The 23981-nt window shown below is 40.9% G+C and overlaps 1 protein-coding gene across 4 annotated transcripts in view; it reads right to left on the bottom strand.

The window, feature by feature from the left end:
• SCAI (suppressor of cancer cell invasion) overlaps positions 1-23981 on the bottom strand; it is a 189634-nt gene that overhangs the window by 65824 nt on the left and 99829 nt on the right. For all 4 annotated transcript variants that reach the window (XR_001439881.3, XR_013405589.1, XM_015116845.3 and 1 more), the window contains 3 exons: positions 4876-4971; positions 3649-3735; positions 2091-2189 (listed from right to left, as the gene is read on the bottom strand). Coding sequence is in view for 2 of the 4 variants with exons in the window: in XM_015116845.3 (XP_014972331.3) it covers positions 2091-2189; positions 3649-3735; positions 4876-4971 (282 nt within the window). In the remaining 2 variants the exon portion in view is untranslated. The remainder of the gene's footprint in view (positions 1-2090; positions 2190-3648; positions 3736-4875; positions 4972-23981) is intronic.

Raw genomic sequence — 23981 nt, 5'->3', positions numbered from 1 at the left:
TTCACCTTCTCCATATCCAACCAGGTTCAGCTTTGGCCATTTACAACAGAATTGGGGTGTGCAGCTCCTAGGAGGAGTGGCTGTATGGTAATATCTCCTCTCCTAAGTACGATGGACCCATAGAACGAGATGTTCTGGGAGTGGTCTATGCTTAGTGACAGACCCTAACCTTGAGATTGCTGGAACAAACTACTTATTCCTCCTGGTCTCAACATAATCCTTAGCTGCTGAGACAGTGCAGAGAGAACTTGTTCCTTTTGAGGAGTGAAGATTTTTGCCTTTTAAATGAACTGTGAAATTGTGGAATACTTCCTTACTTGGTTTTCTCTCCTGGCTCTTGATTTTAGCAGCTGTTGCCGATTGCAATCTTGACTGGCACTCTTACCCTGTGTGAACTAAGAAACAACCTACCAACTGAACAAAGACCCTCCTAACCACACACAGCAAGGTCAGGGATTTGCACACCAGATTGTCCTTTGATTCTAATTTACTGGCACAAAGCAAGAGTTTTTGTCATCCCGATTCCAAATAATCCTACTTCTAAATAATATGCCCTGATCTAGGAAACTGCACAGGAAAACAATTCAAATTGGATGTTTGTTATTAAGGCACAAAATTATGGCAAGAAATCAAACTGTTGGATATTAAGATTAAAGCCAATTTCCCTTTTGTCAAATTAGAAAATGCAGAAAAGTAAATTATACAAGGTGTTTTGCTATTACTTAAAATAGTTCTCTGCTTATATGTATTTTTAACGCTGATAAAATGTTACACAGCTCTTTTGCATTTTTTAAGATATAATTTATCTCACCAAGAATTAAGACAAATAGCATAGCAATAATTTTTTTAAAATTAGGATTGGAGGAAATATATCTGTATTGAAAATATGTAAAGCAAACTATAGGAAAACCTAAGGGAAAAGTAATTGATGGAACTTCTGATGTAAGGGGATGACAAAAAGATATGAAAAATGTACACTCCAGCATCTGCACCCCTTACATGTGCCATGCAAACGCCCCTAGACAAGTCTGAACAAGACATGCAAGGAAATTAAAGAGATTTACAAGAGTGGGGCTTTCCCCAAAATGTCACTGTTTAGTTGGAAAGCCTACAACAGTTAACCACAAAGTGTTCTCGAGAAAAACATGTCAAAACTGTTTTCTTCTATTGCTAAGAGAATATAATCTTTTCACCATATAAAAACTGTGAGTTCTGTTGCTGGGGTAGAGAGAATATTCAGACCTTCTGTGCCTGAACTTTCTCATCCAACAATTCCCAGAATGCTAGCAAGAAAGGTTCTCCAGAAGATCTCTGACTTCTTCCACAATTTCATACTCATCTGGAATTAACAAAATCAAAATCCAGGCTGGGTATGGTGGCTCATGCCTGTAATCCCAGCACTTTGCAAGGCTAAGGTGGGTGGATCACGTGAGGTCAAGAGTTCGAGACCAGCCTGGCCAATGCGGTGAAACCCCATCTCTAGTAAAAAATACAAAAAAATTAGCCGGGGGTGGTGGCACAAGCCTGTAATCCCAGCTACTTGGGATGCTGAGGCAGGATAATTGCTTGAACCCAGGAGGTGGAAATGGAGGTTGCAGTGAGTTGAGATTGCACCACTGTACTCCAGCCTGGGCGACACAGCAAGACTCCATCTCAAAAAAAAAAAGAGAGACAGAGAAAATTCAAACAATGTTAGCAGGCTATTCCCTGGTCCTACATGACAGTTGTCACCAGGCTTTTGAAGAGACATGAATTAAGATTACACAGGCTAAAGAATAAATGTTATTAGCTAAGCCTTGTTTTGGAGTCATTTCTTTTGTATTAAATCTGTGTGAAGTCAATCCCTTGTACAACAATAACCCAACCCTCTTTTGGTATTGTGACATCTGTTACAACATCTTTGATGTTTATTGCTTAGGTAACATATAGCTCTCTATGCTTTTGAAGGTCTACTACATAGTAGGCACTCAATAAAGTCTGGTAAATGAGTGCAAGTTATAAACAAATGTAAGCTTTTCCGCACAATTTCCATGCAGACTAAAGACTGAGTGTTTTATCCTCATCTTTCTAAAAACATAGCAGATACATACCTGTCTTCTTTATTGACTTGAGAATAATATGATCTCTGTCTGATTGCAGAATAGAAGGAAAAAGCCTCATTCAGATAGCTGGTTTCAGATGTGCGTAAGCTATGAGAAAAAATACATTTTTAAATATGACAGTGTCAGAGACTCTTCACCACAGTAAATACTTGTTCTATATAGTGCTGTATTCCTCTATCTCGTGGGGTGAGGGGGTGGGAATGACTGTCCTAAATTTGAATCGGCAAGGCAATATCACCCTTAAAATGCATAAAAAATAATAATTAAAATTTTTGAAAAACCTCCTCACTGCATCCAAGCCTTTTTTGATGCCAACCCATATTACACATTACCCTCCTTCTCTGAAGTGACTCAAACAGCATTCCATCCAGTGAAATCCTTATCTCCCAGGACTAGGCCACTTCCTCAAATCCATACAGTCCTTTGGCCCATGTCTTTAATTTTTTTCCTCACAGAACTGAGGAATGCACTAATCCATATTAATCTTCAGGGGATGTTAATGAATTATGTTTTACAAGGGACTTTTTAAGAAAATATTTCTACCCGAGAAAACACATTTCTAGTTTTACAAGGGACTTTTTAAGAAAATATTCTACCCAAAAGAGTGATTTTAATGGTGGGAATTTGGAATGATATGCCAAAATGTAGGAAATGGAAGAAGTTTTATTGTCTTTTTTTTTTTTTTAATTTTTTATTTTTTGAGACAGTTTCACTCTTGTTGCCCAGGCTGGAGTGCCAATGGCATGATCTCGGCTCACTGCAACCTCTGCCTCCCAGGTTCAAGCAATTCTCCTGCCTCAGCCTCCTGTGCAGCTGGGATTACAGGCATCCGCCACCACGCCTGGCTAATTTTGTCTTTTTAGTAGAGATGGGGTTTCACTAGGCTGGTCTCAAACTCCTGACCTCAGGTGAGCCACCTGCCTTGGCCTCCCAAAGTGCTAGGATTACAGGCATGAGCCACCACACCCAGCCATTTTATTGCCTTTTAGATTACAAATGGTCCAAGCCTTTTTTATTGTATACCTGATCATCACTTTGGGATAATGAGATTTAGATTCCTAAAAGGATCCTTCTTGTTTTCTGAGCTCAGGGATGGGACTATACAGATGTTAGTGCTCTAAGGATATAATAAAAAATATCTTTCAAACATATCCTGCAAATATGAATTTTTTAAAGTATCCTTCTGAAAATCATTCATTCATACATACAAGTTACAATATAATGCTACACATTATTAAGACAAGTGAAGCTGTAAGAACAATAAATCCTTTAGTATTAATCATTTATCTAAAACCAAGATCAAATTTTTAAGTTATAAATGAGTCTGACCAAATGAAGTGTTTGGGAGGCAAGCCTTTAAAACAAATAGTACTTTGACTATGGAAGGTTATTGCACAACATTGTCTTGATCAATCTGGCCCGAACTACTAGGGTTTCATTTGTAACTCACAATTTTCATGCCTAGCAATGAGTATACTATGTATACTTCTGCATGCTGTGTTTTAATCAGACAACACTTGACTCTTTCCATGTGTAATTTACTTACTAATAATGATAGTATAGCTGCCCAATCTTGGAAGCAATTTCTCCTATTTGCCAGCGCTTCAAGCCATACCGATTATCCAAGACTTGTCTGTTTTATATAGGATACAAGAAAATAGAAATAAGAGTCTATAAATTCCAAAACTAATCAAATCTGTAAATTCAATAGGATAAAATACCATCCAATTCAGCAAAGCTAATGAATTTTTCATTAGATTTCAACATAGTCATTCCATTAAATTTAAAAAGCATTTATTAAATGTCTATTTATAAGTTGAAATATAAAAAGAAACTACTTTGGCCAATAAACATGTATTTTAGAATGAAACCATAAATCATCCTACCTATGCTCCAGTTGATCTGAACCATTCCACATATAATATTGTCTTTAAAAATCAGACAAGAATGTTACTTTTTTTTTTTTTTTTGAGACAAAGTGTGGCTCTGTTGCCCAGGCTGGCGTGCAGTGGCATGATCTGGGCTCACTGCAACCTCCGCCTCTCGGGTTCAAGTGATTCTGCTGCCTCAGTCTCCTGAGTAGCTGCGATTAGAGGTGTGCACCACCATGCCCAACTAATTTTTGTATTTTTAGTCATGTTAGCCAGGCTGGTCTTGAACTCCTGACCCTCAAGTTATCCACCCACCTCAGCCTCCTAAAGTGCTGGGATTACAGGCATGAGCCACTGCACCCAGCCTTATTTTATTATTTATTTTTATTTATTTATTTATTTATTTATTTGAGACAGGGTCTCTCTCTGTTGCACAAGGTGGAGTGCAGTGACGCAATCTCAGCTCACTGCAACCTCCCCCTTCAGGGTTCAAGTGATTTTCGTGCCACAGCCTCCTGAGTAGCTGGGATTACAGCTGCACACCACCACACCTGGCTAATTTTTGCAGAGATAGGGTTTAGCCATGCTGCCCAGGCTGGTCTCAAACTCCTGAGCTCAAGCAATCCTCCCACCTTGGCCTCCCAAAATGCTGGGTTTACAGGCATGAGCCACCATGCCTGGCCATACATTTTAAAATCTTAAATAAATAGGAAAGAAATAAATTTGTTTTCATTTGGGTTATAAAGATGAAATATGTTATTTTAAAAGCACCAAGATTTACCTTTGCTTTGGTGAAAAAAAAGAAAAAGCACCAAGATAAAAAGCACTGAAGTAGTGAAGATAAAAACTGTGAGTAATACAAAACAGGCCTTTGCTCTCCTTTAACTATGAAATTCATTTACCGATGCTGCTGCTGGAACTTCCAGAGTTTGGTGTAAACATCAAAAGTTCTTCCAAAATAGGACTGCCACTGCTTCTGTCCATATTGTGGCAAATCTCTGTAATAGTAAATGAGTATATATTAATATTAAACTTCTTATGCTATTTGGAAATTAAGTCTTGTGATGGTACAAACCAGATAGATGTAAAATGCTTGCATTCAGGCTTTCTTTTTTTAAAAAAAGTTACACTTTTTGGAGCAGAAATAATTCTATAATTAGGGTCCAGGACATGCTCTTTTCCTATTCTCCTCCCTACTTCTGACAGGTTGTTCTTAGTGTTCTTTGCAGATGCCTCTCCCATGAGGTTTCTGGTACTCTCTTCCCTTTTCCTGGGTGATCTTATTCACACTCACTTATATACTGACACCTTCCAAATGTTTATCTTCAGCTAAGAACTCAGCTGAATGTTTGAAAAACACTGCTTTAGAAAATATACCTAGAAATGGATATGTAGATGGTATTACTGTTCTACACTATTCTACCCTCTCCCTATAAGATAAATATACAACCCTGTCCTTGAATCTGGTGACTTATAGCACAGTCTTTTTTTTTTTTTTTTTTTTTGAGACGGAGTCTCGCTGTGTCACCCAGCCTGGAGTGCAGTGGCGCGATCTTCTCGGCTCACTGCAAGCTCCGCCTCCCGGGTTCACGCCATTCTCCTGCCTCAGCCTCCCAAGTAGCTGGGACTACAGGCGCCCGCCACCTCGCCCAGCTAGTTCTTCGTATTTTTTAGTAGAGACGGGGTTTCACGGTGTTAGCCAGGATGATTTCGATCTCCTGACCTCGTGATCCGCCCATCTCGGCCTCCCAAAGTGCTGGGATTATAGGCTTGAGCCACCGTGCCCGGCCTATAGCACAGTCTTTGAGAGGCAAATACTCCCTACCATACAAACATTGGGCCTGGCCATATTAACTTACTTTGGCTAATGAAATATAATTGTAAGTTATTTATATCATATCTCACGAGAAGATGAAGAGCACTGAGTGTTTCGGCATTTTCAATTTTCCCTCTGACCTAAGACAAAGACAGGGCTGTTCCTCAGTCTGGAACACTAAGACACATTTAACAGAGCCCCAAAACCACAGACAACTTGTAGCTAACATGGGAGCTAGAAATATCTCTCTACTGTAGGAAGGCACTACATACAATGTGAGGGTTGTTACAGCAGCCTTACTTAGGAAAAGCTAGTCCAGAAACTGTTAACAGGAGTAGGTTATCGCCATAACAAACATGTAACATACGTGACACCTGCAACTGCGACTGAGTAGCAAGTAACTGTTACTGAAGGCTGGAAACAATGATGACCTATCTAATGCAATGGTAACACTGCATTTGCCTGAGAAAACTGAGAAAGCAGATAATATGATTAATGAACTTGCTGATTTATACACAGAGGTTGGGAAACAGTATGTTGCTAGCCCTGGATGCTATTGGCTACACTTAAAATACTGGGAGAAAAAGATGGACTCAGAAAAGAATTAGCTGCAAGCGGAGTTGAAAAGAAAAAGAGAAAATTCAGAAATTCAAGAACTTACAAGACTGAATGATACAACAATTACTAATGCATAACTGTAAAAGATATAATTGAGAAATGCCACCCATAAATGCCAATTACAATTCAGCCTCATTTTCAAGGGCAAAACTTCTTCATTAAAGTCTGTGAACAGATAGAAGATGGCCCCAAGTACCTTTCTTCAGTGGGACAAAATAGATTCGGGAAAGGTATTTAAGAATTTGGCTGTCTTGTAGAAACATGATAAACTCAAGGTATCTCTAATAAAGTCTAGAAGACAGACGTGTCTCAAAGAATTTAGGGTATGGCTATTGGTACATGGAGCTAACTTGAATCAAATTATAAAGAGTCAACTACATTTCACAAGATTTGTACTATTGAAGTTAATTAAAAAAAAAAAAAAAAGGAGCAACACATTCATTGAATTTAGTGGTAAGCGAATAAATCTAGAGATCAATTTGGGGAATTTGTATTTTTTCTAATTTTGTCAATAGCATTTCTTTCCATTTATGGTACAAACATTGTCATTAAATACATTTTTAACTCTTTCCATAAAGGTCCTATATTTCCTGGTTCATATTACCATAAGGTCTCAAATTTTCATTGTTTTTGTGAAAGGTATCGATTTTTAAAGTTGTATCTTTTAATTTTTTTATGATGGAAAATTTCAAACATACACAAAAGTAGAGAGAACAGTACAATGACCCCTAGGTACCATCAGCAGATTCACAGATGAACAATTTAGAGCCAGTCTCTTCTATTTAGGGTTACCAGGTAAAATACATGTTTTTCTTTCTGGGACCCCTACCCCTTTCTCTGAGTTTTTCTGTCTACCTTTGTTGTGCTAATTCAACTCTGTCTAAATCAGTACCCCTATGACCACCACTAGCACTATTTTCAATTAAGAAAAGAAGTACAGGCTGTATTTATATTGATCCCTATAACTAAAACGTCTACAGAAATATTTAAAACAGAGAAAACACTCAAATGTTGAGTAGTAAAATGAATTTTATTTTATTTTATTTTATTTATTTATTTATTTTTTGAGACGGAGTCTCTATCTGTCACTAGGCTGGAGTGCAGTGGCATGATCTCAGCTTACTGCAACCTCCACTTCCTGGGTTCAAGTGATTCTCCTGCCACAGCCTTCTGCGTAGCTAGGACTACAAGCACATGCCACCATGCACGGCTAATTTTTGTATTTTTAGTAGAGACAGGGTTTCGCCATGTTGGTCAGGCTGGTCTTGAACTCCTGACCTTAGGTGATCCACCTGCCTCGGCCTCCTAAAGTGCTGGGATTACAGGCATGAGCCGCCATGCCCAGCCTCTGGGTAGCTTTCCTTTTGCACCATCGGGATATCTTGCTATTGGTGTCGCCTACCTTGCTGTTAGGCAAGGTGTATTGTGAAGACACTCAATGGAAGAAGAAAACCTGATTACTAATATTATGCTGTTTTTGTTTGTTTGTTTTTTGAGATGGAGTCTCACTCTGTTGCGCAGGCTGGAGTGCAGTGGTGCTATCTCAGCTCACTGCAACCTCCGCCTCCTGGGTTCAAGCAATTCTCCTACCTCAGCCTCCAAAGTAGCTGGGATTACAGGTGCCCGTCACCATGCCCGGTTAATTTTTGTATTTTTTAAGTAGAGAAGGGGTTTCACCATGTTGGCCAGGCTGGTCTTGAACTCCTGACCTCAGGTGATCCACCCACCTTGGCCTCCCAAAGTATTGGGATTACAGGTTATGAGCCACTGCGCCCAGTCTACTAATATTATTCTATCAAGTGCTAAGAATTATGAAGGCCATATAAAGTAATGTGAAAAGTGATCTATTCAATTAATAGGATCATTGGTTTAATAGACAGAAAATATGATCACATATGTAGAAAAAACTGCAAATAAATACTAAATTACATGGCACTGAATAAAAGTAATAAGGAGTCTAGAAAACTGACAATTATAAGTTAATAACACTTTGTAGCACAAGTAGGAAAATAGCCTGAATTAAATAAATGATGTATTATGGAACTAGTAGAAAATAAGGCATAACAACAACAAAGAAAATAAGGCATAACAGGTAGGCTGGAGTCAGTTTATACAGCTCAAGAGCATCACGTTTTTCTGGTCCTTTTATGTAGGTTTATTTCCCACATTTAAAAAGTAAAGATAATAACTGCTAATGGGTACAGGGTTCTTTTGGGGATAATGAATGTTCTAAAATTGACTGTAGTGACTAAACTGTGTTCTAAAATTGACTGCACATAACCTGTGAGGATACTAAAAACCACTGAGTTGTATACTTCCTAAAGGTAACTTATAAGATATTTGAATACCCCAATAAAGATGTTCTTTTTAAAAAGAGTAATATAATTAAAAAAGCAATACATGATGGACTGAGCATGTAATTTTATCTTCTCTCTCGAGGCTCCATACAGAAATAAAGAGAGGGAGACAATCAGTAGATGAGAGATTTCAAGAAACTTCTGAAAGAACAACACTTGATGAAGAAATATCATTATTAGATGAAGAAATATCAATATTATTACTTCCCACTAATCAAAATCCTGGCGGGAAAAAGATGACCCACCAAGTGGGTCACTGGGAAGAGTTTAACAAAGAGGCTACAAAGATGTGAATAGAGTCAAGGGAAACCAACAAGGAACACTTGAAGGACCTGTGGCTAAGTTACTATCCCTTAGGCCTGGTGCAGCAGGGGGAACGGGCAGTTCCCAAAACTTAAGGGAGGGAGCTGGCGAAATCCACATCTGTGCTCACTCTACTCCTGCCCTCCAACTTCCTGCTGACCCTTTCCATTGGTGGAGCCCAACTGGAAGACAGAGGGCAAAAGTATCAGTTGGAGCAGCCTACAAAGGTTAGTCTCCCAGGGAAGGAGAAGAAGCAAAAAAGTAGACCTGGAAGGGCAAACTGCAAATGTCCAGCCTAGTGCTTTCCATATAAAAGAGTGAAGAAAGCTGGAACCTGGAAAACATGAGAAAGGAACCACATGTGAAAGGACTCAACCCAGAGAGTTTACAAAAGAAAAACAGGGCAGGGTACAGCAGCTCCTGTCTGTAGTCCCAGCACTTTGGGAGGCCTAGGCAGGCAGACAGCTCGAGCCTAGGAGTTCGAGTCCAGGCTGGACAACATGGCAAAACACAGTCTCTACAAAAATAAAAATAAAAAATAAAAAATAAATTAGCCAGGTGTAGTGGCCACACCTGTAGTCCCAGTTACTCAGGAGGCTGAGATGGGAGGATTCATTGAGCCTGAAGATCAAGTCTGCAGTGAGCTGTGATCATGCCACTGTACTCTAGGATGGGCAACATAGCAAGACCTGTCTCAAAACAAACCAACCAACCCCCAAAACAAATAGTGTAAAAAAGAGTGATCCATCTGAATGTGAATATAAGGATGAATTCATTTATGATATACACTGGAACTACAGAGAAGGGAAGATCATTTCTCAATTCCTGGCTTTGCTATGTACAATATTTACATAGTTATATGTCAAAATGTTGTTTATTATCTGTTTTCAACTTTTAGAATCCATGTATAGATCAAACACAAAATATTTAACTATGATTATAGAATGGTAAATAAATTTTATGTTCCGTGAAATAAAAACATGAAGTTATAACTGACCAAAACTAAGCATGAGAAAAGAAGAGAGGCTGGGTGTGGTGGCTCATGCTTGTAATCCCAGCACTTTGGGAGGCTGAGATGGGAGGACTGCTTGAACCCAGGAGTTCAAGACCAGCCAGGGCAACAAAGTAAGACCCCTGTCTCTAGCAAAAATGAAAAAAAATAGCCAGGTGTGGTGGCATGCACCTGTGGTCCCAGCTACTTGGAGGCTGAGGCAGGAGAATCGTTAGAGTCCAGGAAGTCGGGGCTGCAGTGAGCTGTGATGACACCACTGTGCTCCAGCCTAGGCAACAGAGTGAGACTCTATCAAAGAAAGAAAGAAAGACAAGAAAGAAAGACAAGAAAGAAAAAAAGGAAGGAAGGAAGGAAGGAAGGAAAGAAAGGAAGGAAGGAAGGAAACAAAGAAAACAAAGAAAAAATAGAAAAGATGATGAAAGTAGTGGGAATGAAAATTTACCTTACAAAATGGAATCAAAGGGACACCATCAACACGGTGTATGGATGGGTTAAAGGACTGGGTTTTGAAGTCAGGCTGGCTTGGTACCACTAATTGTCTACCCAATCTTACACAGAGTAAACTTTATGCCTTAGTTCCTCATTTATAAAATGGGAATAATAATAATAGAGCCTAGACCATCGGTTTGATGACAAGAGTTAGTGAGTTAATACAGGTAAGGAGCTGAGAACAATATACAGCACCTAGTAAAAACACAAAAAAATTAGACAATACTATCATCTATGATTAGCATTTAAAAAGTGTGCTGCCGGTAGCTGACAATATGACTAATAAAATGAATAATGGGCCAGGCACAGTGACTCAAGCCTGCAATCCTAGCACTTTGGGAGGCCAAGTCAGGAGGATCATTTGAGGCCAGGAGTTCGAGACCAGCATGGTCAAAAAAGTGAGATGCTGTCTCTACAAAAAAATTTTAAAATTAGCCAAACAGCAGCCCTCGGGGCTGCTCTGCCTACAGAGTAGCCATTCTTTTCTTTCTTTACTTCTCTAATAAACTTGTTTTTACTTTAAAAAGAAATTAGCCAGGGGCATGCTTGTAGTCCCAGCTACTCTGGGGGCTGAGGGGGGATGACTGCTTCAGCTCAGGAGGTTGAGGCTGCAATGAGCCATCATTGCACCACTGCACTCCAGCCTGGGCAACAAAGGGAGTCCCTGTCTTAAAAATAAATAAATAAAATAAATTGAATAACGGGAAAACCGAGAACAGTGGTAACGTAAATTCAGAGGGTATGGTGGGGATTAGACGGTATGTGTGAATCACTTGAAAGAGGCCTGGCATAAAGTAAGCACTAATAAATGTTAGTTGCTATTAGTATTCTTATTCCTGCTACTATTTATTTATTTATTTGTTTGCTTATTATTATTTTTATTTTTTGAGATGGAGCCTTGCTCTGTCGAGTGCAGTGGCGCTGGAGTGCAGTGGCATGATCTCGGCTCACCGCAAGCTCCGCCTCCCAGGTTCATGTCACTCTCCTGCCTCAGCCTCCCAAGTAGCTGGGACTACAGGTGCCCGCCACTGCGCCCAGCTAATTTTTTTGTATTTTCAGTAGAGACGGGGTTTCACTGTGGTTTCGATCTCTTGACCTCGTGATCTGCCCGCCTCCACCTCCCAAAGTGCTGGGATGACAGGCGTGAGCCACCACGCCTGGCCTTCCTGCTACTATTTCTATGGGGCAGGGAAAGGAGTAGCTTTTAGGTAAATGAAATTTTCATTTATTGTGGCAGGATATCAAAGGAGAATGTATAAATTAATAAACCAAGAAAGAGTGATAAAAGTATATTTAAGAAATGAAAGTAAATGCCAGGAAAACTAAAATCAGAAAGAGTCAAAAGTGATTGCCTCTGAACAATGAGGACTCTAGGTGAGAGGGATGTTTCAGACAATACTACTTCATAGTGTAAGCCCTTTTATATTATTTCACCTTGTAAAACTCATGTTTTTAATTATGAGGTTATATTTTAATTCATTTTTTGAATTGGTAATTTATACATATAGTATAAAATTCAAAGAGCACAAAAGGTATGTATAGAGTAAGTCTCCTCCACTTCTATTCCAAATAACCTAGATCTTCATTCCGAGAAAGTCCTCCTTTATTTACTTACAAGCATATAATTGTGCATGTATGCATATAGATATGTTATTTTGAAAAAGAAGTTTTAAATAAATACATTAAGAAAAAATTAGCCGGGCATGATGGCTCATGCCTGCAATCTCAACACTTGGCGAGGCTAAGGCGGGAAGAGCATTTGAACCCAGAAGTTCAAGACCATATTGGGAAACATGGAGAGACCTTATCTCTTCAAAACATTTAAAAAAAAATTATCCAGGCAGGCCAGGCACACTAATTCATGCCTGAGTAATCCCAGCAGTTTGGGAGGCCGAGGCATGCTGATCACCTGAGGTCAGGAGTTCCAGACCATCCTGGCCAATATGGTGAAACCCTGTCTCTACTAAAAAGACAAAAATTAGCCGGGTGTGGTGGCAGGTGCCCGTAATCCCAGCTACTTAGGAGGCTGACGCAGGAGAATCGCTTGAACCTGGGAAGCAGAAGTTGCAGTGAGCGAAGACCGCACCACTGCACTCCAGCCCTGGGCAACAAGAGCAAAACTTCGGTCTCATTAAAAAAAAAAAAAAAAAAAAAAACCACACACATTAGCCAGGCCTGGTAGGACTACATGCCTACGGTCCCAGTTCCTTGGGAGGCTGAAGTGAGAGTATCATTTGAGCCAAGGAGGTCAAGACCAGCCTGGGCAATATAGTAAGACTCTATCCCTACAAAAAAAGAAAAAGGAAAAAAAAGTACAAGATGAAAAAGAACAATCCCATGATCTACCAATTTCCATTTAATATTTTAGTGTATTTCTTGCCAGACTGTTTCCTGGTCATATTTGTCACCTTAAATAAGGAAATTATATTTGTTTCATTGGCTGTCTAAGACTATTAGTGATCTAACTGCCTGAAGGAAAGGGTTTTATAGAAGAATTTCTTGGCCACGTGCAGTGGCTCAAGCCTGTAATACCAGCACATTGGGAGACCGAGGCGGGTGGATCATTTGAGGTCAGGAATTTGAGACCAGCCTGGCCAACATGGTGAAAACCTGTCTCTACTAAAAACACAAAAAATTAGTCGGGTGTGGTGGTGGGCGCCTGTAATCCCAGCTACTTTGGAGGCTGAGGCAGGAGAATTGCTTGAACCTGGGAGGCAGAGGTTGCAGTGAGCCGAGATTGTGCCACTGCACTCCAGCCTGGGCAACAAGAGTGAAACTCCATCTCAGGAGAAAAAAAAAAAAGAATTTCTTGTGCCCATTTTTTGGGGCCATCAAAATAAATAACAGGTCAGTGCAGTGGCTCATGCCTGCAATCTCAGCACTTTGAGGGGCCAAGGCGGGCAGATCACTTGAGCCTGGGCATGCCCAGCCTGGGCAACATGGCAAAACCCTGTCTCTACAAAAAATACACAAATCAGCCAGGCATGGTGGCACAGGCCTGTACTGCTAGCTACTCGTGGAGCTGAGATGGGAGGCTCAATTGAGCCCAGGAGGTCAAAGCTGCAGTAAGCCATGATTGCGCCACTGCAGTCCAACAAGACTCTACCTCAAAAAAAAGAAAAGGAATAATTCAAATGAAACTGTTTCCTTTTAAAACATCATTGAGAAAGCCACAAAACAAGGCCTATCAGTGTGGCTAGCTCAAGCTGCTACGTTTTGTTAAAATGTTTTTCTTGAGATAAACTGGGTGCAGCGCACATGGGTAGTTCACCAAGCCTGTAATACCATGACATCTAATTTACGATTTCCTTTTGAGCTATTTCTTGGTCAGCAGCTGTGTGTCTCCAAATAATTTTTCCCTCAAACCAGCATGTTTTCTGAATATGTCCTCTTGATCTGCTTACCTAGATGTTTTCCAAATGCTGTAGAATGTTTTTTAAAATTTCATCTTTATTTTTTCTATTGCAACTTTTCTGATTTCTCCATCAAAAATATTGGTACTTCTTTAGTTGTATCATCTTCATTCTCTTGACTTTGTATTTATCATTTTCTCAGGATACTGAGAGATCATCTCCAGTTCTTCCTGAATATCGCTAGCTAAATGTTTTGAAGCATCAGTAGGATTAGTCTGAGGTCACGTCACCCTGAGGCACAGCATCTTGTCTAAGTATCAGTTTTACTCTATTGTCTTTGATGTGAATTTTAATCCTGATACTGCATTTTTGCTTTCCTGAACATCTTTCTTGCTTTATTTAACCTTAGCCTGTTCTCTCCTTATAGTTTTATGCGCTTTCACAGAAGCCATGATCTGTGGCATTTTATTACCAAAAACAATCTTCTGAAAGTTTATTATACCCGGCCAATTGATCTTTACTCATTGGTTTCATAGCTCTCAGTATGTACATTGTGACAGTGACAATATTTCCTCCCCCTCTTACATTCTGCTTAATTTTTAGAAATAGTAAACTGGGGCCGGGCACGGTGGCTCACACCTGTAATCCCAGCACTTTCGGAGGCCAAGGTGAGCAGATCACGAGGTCAAGAGAGCAGACCATTCTGGCCAACATGGTGAAACCCCATCTCTACTAAAAATACAAAAAAATTAGCTGGGTGTGGTGGCACGCATCTGTAGTCCCAGCTACTTGGGAGGCAGAGGCAGGAGAATCGCTTGAACCCGGGAGGTGGAGGTTGTAGTGAGTCAAGATCACGCCACTGCACTCCAGCCTGGCAACAGAGCTGGACTCCGTCTCCAAAAAAAAAAGAAAAAGAAAGAAATAGCAATCTGGGTATCTCATAAAGCAGTAAAAACGCAGAAGGGCAAGTGCTGATCTCACCACTGGAGACTTTATCGATTAACTTTTGCTGCATAACAAGCCACCTCAAAACTCAAGAAGCTTAAAACAAAGACCATGTAGTCGCTAATCATTCTGTGGGTAGGCAATTACAGCTGAGTTCAGTTGGACAGTTCTGCCAGTCTCAGTCAGATCTCACTCAAGCAACTCAGACAGCTAGTGGTCTGTGGCTTCTCTCAAATGTCCAGGACCAGGTTGGGTTTGTTTATATGGGGCTTGGTTACAAGGTTTTAAGAGCAGCAGAAGAGAAGGCGAGCTCTAATGTGCATTTTTCAAGTATTTGGATCATGTTTGCAACTGTCCCACTGGCCAAAGCAAATCTATTAGCCCAACCCAGAGGCAAAGTGGGAGAGAAATAGTAACAAGCATGGATTCAGGGAAGGGAATCATTTTACAAACAATCTATCACAGAGAACTTATGTTTCTTTCCTTCTCAATTATGAAAATAATAAAAGTCTCTTAGAAAACAATATACTGTAAAGTATATAAAGCAAAAAGTAAAAACAATGTTCTCTTGCTTCTCCTTTCAACTTTATTACCCACAAACCACCACCAATAAGAATGATTTTGGCGGGGCGCTGTAGCTCACACCTATAATCCCAGCACTTTGGGAGGCTGAGGTGGGAGGATCACTTGAGTCCAGGAGTTCAAGACCAACCTGGGCAACATAGGGAGAGCCCATCTCTATAAGAAAACACAATAAATTAGCCAAGTGTGGTCGCAGGCGCCTATGGTCCCAGCTACTTGGGTGGCTGAGATGGGATGATTGCTTGAGCCCTGGAGGTCGAGGCTGCAGTGAGTCATAATCGTGCCCACTGCACTCCAGCCTGGGTGAGTGAGGGTGAGACTCTGTCTCAAGAAACAAACAACAAAGAATGATTTTTTTCTCTGTGCACATTTAAGTATATACATGAGTTTTTCCATTATTTTACACCAATGGGATCAAACTACATATAAAGTCCTGCAACATGTCTATTTAATTTAAGAATATATCCGGTTTCTTTAATACATAGAGAATTATATCAATAGTTACCGTGTACAAAGCAGTATATAATGGACCAACTTATTTAATCAATATCTTCCTGATGAACATTGATACTCTTTCTAGTTTTCCCTGTTTTGTTTATTTATTTATTTATTTATTTATTTAGAGACGGAGTCTCGCTCTGCTGCCCAGGCTAGAGTGCAGTGGCACAATCTTGGCTCACCGCAACCTCTGCCTCCTGGGTTCAAGCGATTCTCCTGCCTCAGCCTCCTAAGTAGATGGGATTACAGGTGCACACCACCATGGCCAGCTAATTTTTTTTTTTTTTTTTTTTGTATTTTTAATAGAAACGGGGTTTCACCATATTGGGCAGGCTGGTCTTGAACTACTGACCTCAAGTGATCTGCCCGTCTTGGCCTCCCAAAGTGCTGGGATTACAAGTGTGACCCACTGTGCCCAGCCTCCCTGTTTTAAAAATGCTGTAATAAATATCTTCATATTAATAAATTTGAATAGCTATACAATATGAATGAAAGGTCAATTTCTGTAGGTGGAAGTGAAGAGTGAAAAAAGATCTGCATTTTTGTACCAGATGTTAAGATAACGGATAAGAAAGCAAAATGTTTTCCCACCTGAAATTTTCAGGCACAATAGCAAGAATTAGCAAGTTGAAAACTGCATTTTAAAAATCCATTTCCATTTTCCTTATAAGCTGAAATTCATTTCAGATTACAGAAATAGGTTAACTATAGATATTAGTTTCCCCACATTTATTGTAAGTTTTCATCTTTTTATGTCTCCATGGATCTCTAATGAGAGGTTACATTAGGAAGACCTAATCAGATATTTTTAAATGTAAGTTGCTTCTAGAAACTTTAAGACTCTTATGAAGCTGCTGCTGTTAGGAAGACTGTATTATTATGTACAAGCATTCGTCAGCAACACCAACCTTGTGACAACTGACAATTACTGTGTTTCATTAAGGATACTATATAAAGTCTTCAGGCAATTTTTCAAGTAAGCATTTGCCTGCAAGTTTCTTTGAGTTTCCAAAACTGATAAAATTAATAAATCTCTGTAATACATCCTGTTAAGGGAGAAAACAGAACTAGAAGTCAGTGTTTTATTTCAGATGTCAAGTAAAAAGGCTTATAAAGGAAGGAGACTTTGTTTGCAGGCTAAAAGTACATAAAAAGTAATCTAAAATGCTATACTAGGGCTCCTAACAGTAAGTTGTAATATATAAATATTTTCCGATTTATAGCTATGAACAATGTTAGCTAACTGCTATACTATTTTCCTCAAAATAAATTAGAATATCTACTATTCCAGTCTAAATCATTTATAAAGACACTAGTTTCTTCTTTTTTTTTTTTTTGGAGACAGAGTTTTGCTCTTTTTGCCCAGGCTGGAGTGCACTGGCGCGACCTCGGCTCACCGCAACCTCCGCCTCCCGGGTTTAAGAGGTTCTCCTGCCTCAGCCTCCCGAGTAGCTGAGATTACAGGCACGTGCCACCATCCCGGCTAATTTTGTATTTTTAGTAGAGACGGGGTTTCTCCATGTTGGTCAGGCTGGTCTTGAACTCCCAACCTCAGGTGATCCACCTGCCTCGGCCTCCCAAAGTGCTGGGATTACAGGCTCGAGCCACCATGCCCAGCAAGACACCAGTTTCTTTTTCAAAGTAGGTTTAAATTTTTTAAAGTTTTCCCATAGGAAAACTCCTATGATCATCCTTTTCCTAATGAGATATATCATAGAAGTTAATATACGAACCACTATATGATCAGCATCTAAAATTAACTAAGGTAATCTATAAAGAGTTTCAAAAAAACTCCTCTACTACTCAGAGCTTGACTCTGATTTTGAACTCTGAATATATCATTTGGTCATTATTACTGTCAGCAAAGATGGGAAATTAATGGTCCATAGAATTAAATTAAATAGGGCTCTGAATTATCCCATAATTTAAATGACCTTATATTTCACATTCTGCAAAGGCACCTATGTTATAAATTAGCTAATCATATTCTTTTTTCCAGGATTTTGGAGGAAAGTAAAACTGTGACACTCATCTCTCTTTATTGAAATCCTCAATTGTATCAACAGAACTCAGGAGACTATGTTAGGAAGAAATGCAGAGCAAATAATTAAACCTGATTATCAGGGATGTTTCAAATGTAATGTTGAGATCTCAAAACTCAGGAAATCTCTGTAAATTTTCTGTAAATCCCCCATCTTTACTAAACTGAATTAGATAAGATCATTGATCCCTACGTACACCTAAAATCCAAGTCCAAGGGGGCAGCTTTCAGTCCTCCTTTATCAGTCCTCTCTATGGCATTACACTGTTCACCACTTTCTCACCATTTTGTAACTCTTTTTTCTGTCTTTACAATCTCTTCCATTAACTTCTCTTTCCTTAGTCCAGTCCCTAAATGCATAGCTTCCACTGGAGTATGTGTGTGTATATATACACACATACATATACAAAAAGAAACATACATACAGGAAGTTACTTAGGAATCATGGCCAGTAAGCTGTAGAGCTATGATTCAAATTCAAACCTACCTTCTAATCCAATCCTCTTTTCTACCATGTGGAATAACCACCTGGATTTTGTATGCAAGTAAAGTTCTTAGTTCTTTTCTGGAATCACATTCTGCTCCCTGGCTTCCCCCCCCCCCCCAGACAGAGTCTCACTTCACCCAGGCTGGGGTGCAGTGGCATGATCTTGACTCACTGCAACCTCCACCTCCCAGGTTCAAGCAATTCTCATGCCTCAGCTTCCTGAGTAGCTGGGATTACAGGCATTTGCCACCACTACCAGCTAATTGCTTTGAATTTTTAGTAGAGACGAGGTTTCGCCATGTTGGCCAGGCTGGTCTTGAACTCCTGACATCAAGTGATCCACCTGCCTTGGCTTCCCAGAGTGCTGGGATTACAGGCGTGAGCCACCGTGCCTGGCCTGCTCCCTGGCTCTTAGGATGCTGCTGACCTCCAACAAAGCTGTGGTCAAAGGCAAAGGAAAAAGCCAACTTCTCTGAATCAGGTTTTCAGTCAAAGAGCACACTGCCCCACTCACATATTCTGGCTTAAACAGAAAGGACTATATTACAGGGACATCTTTGTTCCAATCCATGTTTCTGTGTTCATGTGTATACAACACAGACCAAACTGCATCTGAGACTTGTAAAGCCCAATTGAGCATTTCCTTGTTCTAGCACCAGTATCTGCTTTTACCCATTGGTAGATCCAGTGGGGGTTTTTTTTTTTATTGTTGTTTGTTTGTTTGTTTTTAAAGACATGGTCTCACTCTATTCCTCCAAGTTGGTATGCAATAACATGATCATAGCTCACTGTAGCCTCTAACTCCTGGGCTCAAGCAGTTCTCCTGCCTCAGCCTCCTGAGTAGCTGGGACTACAGGTACATACCACCACACTCAGCTAATATTTTTTTTTTTGAGACAGGGTCTCGCTGTGTTGCCCAAGCTGGAGTACAGTGGTGTGATCTCCACTCACTGTAATCTCTTCCTCCCAGGTTCAAGCGATTCTCAAGCCTTAGCCTCTCAAGTAGCTGGGATTATGATGGTGGTGGCAGCCCATCTGGAACAGCTGCTGCAGGGATGCCAACTGCAGTGGGGGAGTTGTGACCAGGGCTGCATGCTCTGCAGAATGGGCGGAGGCCAGGAACAGGTGGAAGCCAGGCCACCTACTGAGTTGGAGGGGCGGGAGTCCAGCGCTCCTGGGCACAGCTGCGGCTACCCAGCTGCGGCTTTGGACCCACGCTTCCCTGCGTTCTCAGGGTCTTAAGAAGCTCCCTGCCCCCACATGCTTGAAAGTACCTGCTCCTGCTCCCTGGCCTCTCCCAGCTTCTGGCACCCACTCTGGGGTGGAGCAAAGTTGTGGCCAAGCCTGGGAGCTGTCACAACTGACTGGGTGTGCTCATGGTGGCACTGACACACAAGCTCCCTGCTGCCTTGGCCCTCTCCAGACTTTGGGTACTGATGAGCATGGGAGGGGGGCCTGGAGGGTTGAGGCTGCCAGTTCTGGTTGAAGTCCATGGCCCAGAGTGAGAACTCAGGGTGCTTTTTCCAGGCCCATCCGTGGTCTCCCATGGACCAATCAGCACACACTTCCTCCATTCTGAGCACAAAAAACCCCAGAAAGCCAGACTCATACCCTCTCTGGTATGACATGCCTACAGAAAGGAGCTACCCACTATGGCTCTCCTTTCTTCTGAGAGCTGGACACTTGCTGGGATGATCTGCCTGCAGGAAGGAGCTACCTTCTATAGGTCTCCTCTCTGCTAAGAGCTGGACACTTGCCTGGACAACTGGTTTGCAGAAAGGAGTTACCTACTAGGGGTCTCCTGAGAGCTCTTCTGTCACTCAATGAAGCTCCTCTCCACCTTGTTCACCCTCCAGTTGTCCACATACCTCATTCTTCCTGGGCGCAGGACAAGAACTCAAGACCTGGCAAATTTTGGGACTCAAAAAATGGTAACGCAAACAGGACTGAAACATGCCCACTTGCTCGCCACATTGTGGGCGACAAGAAAGAAAGAGCCGAGGCCCTTTGGGAGCCCAGACCTACGGGCTCCCTGAGCCAGGGCTGTGACATCCTCTTTGGGGCTCTGCAGTTCCTGGCGTCTCCAAGCTTCTGGGCACCACCATCATGTTCCCTTTGCCCAGATGTGGTGCCTGCAGTGGAAGCCGCTTGAGGTACATCTAATCCAGCTGCAGCCTTGTATGGCACCAGTGCCTGGAGATGCCTGCCCCACCACGGCAGCTAGCTTGCTTGGCTGTGCACAGTGGCCAGACCCCATGCCCATTCGCTAACACCCCTCTCACTGCTCCATACCTGGCCTACCCTTGGCAGGTGTGGGATCTGGGCCAGTAGCATAAGCCAAGCATAAGCTGCCAGGCTGAGTAGGGGGAACAAGCACAGTGAGCCCAAGCAAAACTCGGGCAAAGGCGCCACTAGTCACAGAGGTTTCTGGCTGGAAAAATAACACCCTAAGGATCCTGTGACATTTTTAGGCATGCACCACCATGCCTGGCTAATTTTTTTTTTCCGGCTAATTTTTGTATTTTTAGTAGAGATGTGGTGTCACCATGTTGACCAGGATGATCTCAAACTCCTGGCCTCAAGTGATCTGCCTACCTTAGCCTCCCAAAGTGCTGGGATTATAGGCATGAGCCACCGCACCTGGCCAACTAATTTTTAAAATTTTCTATAGAGATGAGGTCTCACTGTGTTGCTCAGGCTGGTCTTGCACTCCTGGCTTCAAGCAATCCTCTCGCCTCAACCTCTTGAGCAGCTGGACTACAGGCATGCACAACCACACCCAGCTATATTTTTCATTGTGTAGACGGGGTCTCATTTTGTTGCCCAGACTGGTCTTAAACTCCTGAGCTCAGGCAATCCTCTCGCCTTGGCCTCCCAAAGTGCTGGAACTACAGGCATGAGTCGCTGTGCATAGCCTGCCTCTATTCTTAGAGTCAAACATTCGTCTGTGTTTGGAATCCTTACTCCTAAATTGAGGAAAAACTCGGAAGTAGCACTTCTCTAATTATAATCTATCACATTAACACAGGCTATGGCTTTATCTGGCAAAGCTTTGTTTTTCTCATCTGTAGAACCAAGATAATAGACACTAATGACATTGTTTTGAGGATTTAATGAATTCTTTGGGGTTCTTAACATATCTTTTTAATTTTCTCTCTATACTTCTCCTGAAGAATCTTAAAAACTAACCACTATTGGATATGGCTAAAAGGGAACACTTTTACACTGCTGGTGGGAATGTAAACTAGTACAACCACTATGGAAAACAGTGTGGAGATTCCTTCAATGACTAAAAGTAAAACTACCATTTGATCCAGCAATCCCACTACTGGGTATCTACCCAGAGGAAAAGAAGTCATTACACAAAACAGACACTTGCACACACATGGTTGTAACAGCACAATCTGCAATTGCAAAAATATGGAACCAGCCCAAGTGCCCATCAGTCAACAAGTAGATAAATTGTGACATATATATATGGTGGTATTATATATATATAAAATAGGCCATAAAAGGAACGAAATAATGGCATTTGCAGCAACCTGGATGGAATTGGAGACCATTATTCTAAGTTAAGTAACTCACGAATGGAAAACCAAACATCCTATGTTCTCAGTCATAGGTGGAAGCAAAGCTATGAGGATACAAAGACAAAAGAATGATGCATGGACTTCGGGGACTCTCAGGAAAAGGTAGGAGGGGCGTGAGGGATAAAAGACTACACACTGGGTACAGTGTATACTGCCTGGGTGATAAGTGCACCAAAATCTCAGAAATCACCACTAAAGAAATTATTCATGGAACCAAACACACCTGTTTCCCAAAAACCTACTGAAATTTAAACAAAAACAAAAACAAAAACCAACTAACTACAACTACCTCTCCCCTAACCAATTCCCGATCCAGCTTCTACCAGCAGCTTTAAAGGGGAAGATGCTCTATGTTTCTAGTCAGACCTGACAAGATCTTAGAGGGAGCTAACATATAAGACCACGTTATACTGACTTTGATAGAATATACAATATTGTAATAGAATATACTAATCAATTTTATTGTTTATTATTTTAGTATAGCATTTAAATAGTCAATTTTCTAGATTCTGGGGAAATGGTGACAGCATAGTATTGAATCTATCCAGATACCTTCCCAACACAGGCAGAACAAACAGATAACAAAGCAAAACCCACCGGTAACATTTCAATAAAACCACGGGTTATGGGCCGAATTGTTATCCCCAAAACTCGTATGTTGAAGCTCTAACTCCCAGTATCTCAGAATTTCACTGTATCTGGAGATAGGGCCTTTAAAGAGGTAATTAAAAAGAAGCCTTAATGAGATCACTTAGACTCGGGAAGGGGAACATCACACACCGGGGCCTATCATGGGGAGGGGGGAGGTGGGAAGGATTGCACTGGGAGTTATACCTGATGTAAATGACGAGTTGATGGGTGCTGACGAGTTGATGGGTGCAGCACAGCAACAGGGCACAAGTATACATATGTAACAAATCTGCACGTTATGCACATGTACCCTAGAACTTAAAGTATAATAATAAAAAAAAATTAAAAAAAAAATTAAAAAAAAAAAAAGAAGCCTTTAGGAAAGGTTTTAATACAATACGAGTTGTGCCCTTAGAAGAAGACATTAGGACATACAGAGAGGTGCCAGGGCACAAATGCATGCAAAGATGACCATGTGAGGGCACAGGAAGGAGGCATCCATCTGCAATCCAAGGAGACAGGGCTCAGAAGAAACTGAACCTGCTGACATCTTGATCTTGGACTTCCGGGCTCCAGAACTGTGAGAAAATGCATTTCTGTTGATTAAGCTACTGAGTCTATGGCACCTTATTATGGCAGCCATAGCAAACTAATAACGTAATATGGTAACCATCACAAAATACGGGTGATTGGAGATAAATTACCAACAGCCAAAAGACCTGCATGCTATTAGCATCTATGCTGGAGGAGACACAGGAAGCAAAACTGGGAACATCTCATGGACCAGTGAAGAAGACAATCCCAAAATAGCCAATATGGATTCACCAGAAAGCACAGTGGGTCATTAGGAGAACAGAAACTAAAACTGGGAGGAATTTTGCCTGAGCAAACAACCACACATGGCTACTAAGCACTTGAATGTAGTTCATCTTACCTGAAATGTATGTAAGTATAAAATACTCACCGAGTTTCGGTGAGTATTTTATGCTAAAGACTTAGCATAAAAAACAATGTAAAATATCTCATCACTAATTTTTCTCTATCGATTTATGATGAAGTGGAATATTTTTGATTTATTGGATCAAATATTATTAAAATTAATTTCACTTGTTTCTTTTTAGTTTTTAATGTGGCTAGAAAATTTAAAATAACATTTGTGGCTTATGTTAAATTTCTATTAGTCAATGATTTTCTTTTTTTTTTTTTTCAAGATGGCGTTTCACTCTCGTTGCCCAGGCTAGAATGCAATGGCGCAATCTCGGCTCACTGCAACTTCCGCTGCCTGGG

Source organism: Macaca mulatta, chromosome 15 (genome assembly GCF_049350105.2).
Source record: "Macaca mulatta isolate MMU2019108-1 chromosome 15, T2T-MMU8v2.0, whole genome shotgun sequence".
Classification (NCBI taxonomy): domain Eukaryota; kingdom Metazoa; phylum Chordata; class Mammalia; order Primates; family Cercopithecidae; genus Macaca; species Macaca mulatta.
The sequence above is the reverse complement of the archived record's forward strand: the minus strand, read 5'-3'. Positions and strand labels throughout refer to the sequence as shown.